This window comes from Centroberyx affinis, unplaced genomic scaffold, assembly GCF_046629955.1.
Source record: "Centroberyx affinis isolate AG114_WGS23_722 - 3 ecotype Tasmania unplaced genomic scaffold, CSIRO-AGI_Caff_v1 ptg005891l_1, whole genome shotgun sequence".
Taxonomy (NCBI): domain Eukaryota; kingdom Metazoa; phylum Chordata; class Actinopteri; order Beryciformes; family Berycidae; genus Centroberyx; species Centroberyx affinis.
The window spans coordinates 87,501-93,565 of record NW_027282995.1 but is presented as its reverse complement, the minus strand read 5'-3'; the positions used below and the strand labels follow the sequence as shown (position 1 = coordinate 93,565).

Sequence of the window (6,065 nt, the reverse complement as noted above, 5' to 3'; positions counted from 1 at the left end):
TTTATTAGATGCAAAACATGACTAGGGTTTAAAAATAATTATTCTGTCCAAATGATTCTATTTCCTATTTCCCTTAAAAAAAAAAGGAAATTAAAAGTCTCATATTCTCACTGTCCAGAGTTTTATTTAGTGTCTTTCTGTCCATTCAAAGCTGTGTGTGTGGTGTCATGAACCAAAAACACTCTCAATCCATTTCTCCTCGTTCATTTTCCAGCATCTCTCTGAGCCTTACCAAGAACAGGCCGTTTCTGTCTCCGTGTCTTTAAGGCTCATTAATATTAACGACCCCTCCGTTCCGATCGGCTAACCGTTTCCAGAGTGAAACGTGAGACGCCGCGGCCCGGCGGCTACAGGTAGGGAAAACTCTCCGGTAATAAACAACGACAACCGCTCAACCGCTTTGAAAAAAACTCTTTGTTAGTCTATTATTTCTTACAAAAATGATAATGAGCGAACCTTTGTGACGCCACAAAGTTACGGAAGTCCAAACGGCTCGTTTAGAGGCTCGCTGCACTAATATGGATTGTGTGGATTTAGTTTTGATACTTTCACCATGTTTAGATAGACCATCCAACTCCTTTAGAGTCACAGAGGCAAGAGGAGTCCTGATTTACACCATGTGGACTTTTAAACTATTTAGAGGAAACATTACCTTTTAGGCAATTATTGCATTATACAGCAGTTATTACATTATAAATTACCAACAAGTGGTTTGATAACTTTTTTAAACGTGGTATATTATTGCTCAACATTTAAAAAACAGATGACCCACTCATCTTCTATCTCTCATGAACCTTCCTTCTATCGCTCCTCATCATCTTTCTTTCTATCTCTCTGTCTCTCTCATCCACCCATCGCTGCCTGATGATTTGAATGATTTATTCGTCTGCTGCTGGATATCAAAGCTCTTACATGAAAGAAAAATGTATTTTGTAAATATATTTTCTTTCTTCTCCTCCCCCACCCCCTCTCTTTTTCCTTCTCATACCCTCTCACCTCGCTCACCCTTTCTTTCTCTCTCTCTCTCTCTCTCTCTCTCTTTCCCTCTCTCCAGTTACCAGAATGTGGTTTTTTATGGGATGTATGAGAAGATCTTGTTGTTTCGTCACTCGACCCGGCGTCAGAGAACGTCCTGCAGCTGCTGCGCTCCGCCGCTCAGATCCAGGAGGGAGACCTGGTGAGGCGGTTCTGTCAGGTGGGAGGAAGACACACCTTCACCTGACCTGATGCATGAAGAGAAAGACTTGAGACTGGACTTGACTTGGGTTCTGGTGACTTGGGACTTGACTCTGACTTGTACTCTGATGATTTGAAAAGGTTTCTAAAGTCTTGACTTGAGATCTTGTGTTTGTGTAAATGACTTAGATTGAAAGTGATGAGATTTGTTCCAGCAGACGACTGAATTTAAATTCTGTTTTCTGAATTTGTATGGAATGATTGAATTTATTGAAGTTGAAACTGATTATAGAAATCAAACTCATGATGCTCTTACCAAGTTTTTATCCTATTAAAACCATATTGCATTGAAAAGTCCTAGATATTTAGTTTTCTTTAAGATATTAAATTGATACTGGACTCTTGATTTGTTCTGACTTGACTTGCTGTTCTACATTTAGACTTGGGACTTGACTTGAGACTTGTACCTCAAGGCTTGAGACTGACTTGGACTCGAGCCAAGTTGACATGATCACACCTCTGGTAGACAGTATTCTCACACAGCAGAATATGTAAAATGAGTGTTAGAACACAAAATGAAAAAGACAAAAGAGAGAAAAACTTATTTTCCAAACATTTCTGGAGGATGAAGCAACATGCAGTCAGATGGAAGACTGATACAATGATTACATCTGTGTGTGTGTGTGTGTGTGTGTGTGTGTGTGTGTGTGTGTGTGTGTGTGTGTGTGTGTGTGTGTGTGTGTGTGTGTCCTGGTGTTGCTCTGTTTTTGGCTGAGCAGTAGGAAGTCGTGTGTTTGACACTGTGAAGGTGTCAAATGCTCAGCGGGTGACGCTTCGCCTCGCTGGATGTGTGTGTGTGTGTGTGTCTCTGTGTGTTTATGTGTGTGTGTGTGTGTGTGTGTGTCTGTGGGTGTGTGTGTGTCTGTGTGTGTATTTGTGTGTATGTGGGTGTGAATATGAGGAAGGCTTAAATTTCTGTCACCTCCTATAGGTGGATTACATTCAACTGTGGGGGTTCAGGAGATGCTCTCTCTCTCTCTCTCTCTCTCTCTCTCTCTCCTCTCTCTCTCTCTCTCTCTCTCTCTCTCTCCTCTCTCTCTCTCTCTCTCTCTCTCTCTCTCTCTCTCTCTCTCTCTCTCCCTCTCTCTCTCTCTCTCTCTCCTTATCTTTGTTCCAAGTCATGGTGACAAGTTTTTCATGGCAGACTTGACAATGAAGCGTATGCCAACAGCTAACACAGGAACCGTTTCTATCACAAACACAAGGGATTATGGGTAATAAGGAGACTTGGAAAGCCTAGCAGAACAAAATGAAGTCTGGACTGATGCTCATATTCAGCTGTTTCTTCTTCATGTGTTCTTAACTGGTATGAACACCACAGAAGAAGAGACAGACAAGTCCATCATGTTAGATCAAGTTACAGGAAGTCTAGTCTCTAACCAGAACTCTGTCCAATAAACAAGCTGCTTCTGAGTCATGTGACTTTATGTTGACAAGCTCTGGTTGGCTTGTGATTGGTCCGTTTGAACTAAACAAACCAAATCTCTGGTCAGATCAAAGAAACCAGTTTGGTAAATAAATAAACTCACATTTGGCTTCAAATTCATTTTCACATTTTATTTTTTGGAAACATTTTGTCAGTCTGGAATTTTTGCTAAAGCAGCCAGATGTGTATTTCCATAATCTGTGTTGTCAGTTTGCAGGACTCAGGTGTCACTGACTGTCTGACAGCTGCTTCCTATCTGTCACCACTTACTACAGTGTGTGTATGTGTGTGTGTGTGTGTGTGTGTGTGTGTGTGTGTGTGTATGTGTGTGTGTGTGTGTGTGTGTGTGTGTGTGTGTGTGTGTGTATTGTACTCGCCTGCAATTGTGTCTGTGTGTTTTTATGAATGTATTTGCCTCTCTGTGTGTATAAATGGCTCAGTTTATCTGTTTGTGCCTCTTTCTCTGTGTATGTGTATGTGTGTGTGTGTGTGTGTGTGTGTGTGCGCGTGCGTGCGTGTGTGTGTGTGTGTTTGGAGCCTTGCCAGTTTATTGATGTCAGAAAGCCTCCATGATGTTAAAACACTTTGTTTGACGCCAGACTGCTGAGGTGCCAGCCAGCAACAACTCCTCACATGGAAATCAGGAAGAAACAAACAGGAAATAAACATCAAACAGTGTAACAGCTACTTCCAGCCAAGCCAGCCGATTGGTTAAAAACACCCTCCAAACATCCTGATAATTCCCATAATGCACGGCTGGAAGGGCTTTATCGGTTGCGATGCCAAATCCTCATGGTAACCAGGGAGCTAGTTAGCGATCTTTCCTGTTTTTCTCATCAGGTTTTGGGCTTCAATTAGCTGCAGCTCCAACCTAAACACATCCAGCCCATAATCACCGTGAAGAAGAATCTCCTCAGGTGTTATGACTCATTAAGATAGACCAGCGGTTCACAAGCTTTTAGGCAACGCACCCCCTTCTACATCCCGACCGGGTCGATGCACCCCCCAATCCCCCACACCTTCAAAAAAAAAACAAAAAAACACAACATATCCTATTTATAGCCGCGTTAAAGGCATCAAGTTTAATCATGCACAAACAATCAGAACACACACGTGACAAAATATTCAAGAGATCGCAACAATCACATTCAAATGAAACTGAAACCGCAACAAAGTTTCAATAAATTGCAACAAAGTTACTTTTAAAGAGCAAAGAGGACGGGTGGGGGGGGCAGAGAGGCCCGTCATGAGAGGAGACGGGAAAAAATGCTGTCATATTTTCAGCCGCTTTAAAGAAAAATTACATACATAGCGTTATGGAAATTAGAACACCAGTAATTTGAATCAAATTGCAATAAAGTTAGACACGATCCACCAGGTGAAGAACAAAGAGAATGACTCATGCACAGGCTCAGAAACACACAACATGGACGAAAAGTGTGTGTGTGTGTTTGTCTCTGTGTGTTTATGTGTGTGTGTGTGTGTGTCTGTGGGTGTGTGTGTGTCTGTGTGTGTATTTGTGTGTATGTGGGTGTGAATATGAGGAAGGCTTAAATTTCTGTCACCTCCTATAGGTGGATTACATTCAACTGTGGGGGTTCAGGAGATGCTCTCTCTCTCTCTCTCTCTCTCTCTCTCTCTCTCTCCCTCTCTCTCTCTCTCTCTCTCTCTCTCTCTCTCTCTCTCTCTCTCTCTCTCCCTCTCTCCCTCTCTCTCTCTCTCCTTATCCCACAAAGAAAATCCCTCTTGAACAGTGTAATGATGTAATTATTTACGGAAGCCGAGAACGGCCGTGCTTGCAATTATTTTTTAAAATAAAATAATTACAATTATTATTATTTTCTTTGTTCCATCGTCCTCATTGTGTCCACAATGTGTTTTCTTGAGGTAAATAACTAAACATCTCAAGAAACTAAAGAAAATAAATTTGATATCGCGGGAAAACGGCGTAAATAAAATGTAATTAATAGCCCTATTCGCACGGGACCGGTATGACCCGGGGACCTCTAGGAATCTGTAATAATTTCGGAGGTCGTCTGTGATCTTAATCCCGTGTGAATCTGCCGTGTCCGTAATTTGTAAAGTAAAAATTCCACCGCGAATTACCTACCGTATATCGCCAAACACAGAGGTCATGTGATAATATCAGTCCCGTGCGAATCGGCATCTCGCTGATTTGGGGTTATAATTTTTTTTTTGTGTTTTTTTTTGTTTTCTTTGTTTTCCACGCCTTTTTTCTGCCTCTTTCCAGGGGGGATAACATCAGTAAATTCGAGTAAAATCCAGACCTAAAACACAGACTTGGGGGGGTAATTTCTAAACCACATGAGTTCCCGAGGGGTTTCCTAATACTAGTCCCGTGCGAATAGGGCATTATTAGTCTATATCCACTGCAGGCCTGAGGTGTACCCGCGGCCGCACAGCGCTGAGTCGGCGCTCTGCACCCAGCTGTTCTGATGCTGTTTGTTTTCTGGCGGCGGGTTAACGAGCGAGCAGCGAGCGCTCCTTAACGCCGCTAATTCCACCGCACAACACACACATAAACACAGCGTTTATTCAGACGAGGACTACCTAGGAAACCCTTCTCCCCTTCCCCACACACACACACACACACACACACACACACACACGCGCACACACACACTCATTTTCTGAAGCATATAATAACAGTTCGGGAGCTTGTTCAGACTTCCAAACGTATGTTGGCCCTCCAAACAAAAGGCATAAACAATAATTTGAATAAATGGAGGTAATTTCCTGCAGCAGAATGTCTAATCAGAGCTGTATTCTACTGGAGGACCACTGTGTGTGTGTGTGTGTGTGTGTGTGTGTGTGTGTGTGTGTGTGTGTGTGTGATAGAGAGAGAGAGAGAGAGAGGGGGAAACTGTGTATGCACAAGTGTTTGTGTGTTCAGACAGAGAGAGAAGAAAAGGAAAAGGAAAGAGAGAGATTCAGCGATATATGCAGAGAGAGAGAGGGAGAGAGAGAGAGAGAGAGAGAGAGAGAGAGAGAGAGAGACATCCCAAACTACCCATCAGGCCTTGCCAAACCTGCTGGCCAATCAAAACACTCGCTCCATCTGCAGCCACTAGCAGCCACTCGTTTCCCCAAAACATTTACAAAATACCCACTAACAAGCCATTCATACTCTCTCTCTCTCTCTCTCTCTCTCTCTCTCTCTCTCTCTCTCTCTCTCTCTCTCCCTCTCTGTCTCTCTCTTCTTTCTTTCTGTTTCTATCTCTCTTTTGTCTCTTTTCTGTCTCTGTCTCACTCTTTCTCTTCACCTCTCTCCCTCATTTTCTCTCTTTTTCTTTCTCTGTATGTCTCTCCTCTCTCCCTCCTCTTTTTCCCCTCTCTCTCTCTCTCTCTCTCTCTCTCTCTCTCTTGCTGTTCCTCTCTCCCC

The 6,065-nt window shown here is 42.9% G+C and overlaps 1 protein-coding gene across 1 annotated transcript in view; it reads left to right on the top strand.

The window, feature by feature from the left end:
* Positions 1-1,060: 1,060 nt before the first annotated feature.
* Positions 1,061-6,065, top strand: part of LOC139667950 (serine/threonine-protein kinase D1-like) — a 44,501-nt gene continuing 39,496 nt past the window's right edge. The window contains 3 exon segments of the mRNA XM_071547405.1: positions 1,061-1,109; positions 1,112-1,185; positions 3,569-3,579. Coding sequence (XP_071403506.1) covers positions 1,080-1,109; positions 1,112-1,185; positions 3,569-3,579 — 115 coding nt within the window. The 5' untranslated portion in view covers positions 1,061-1,079.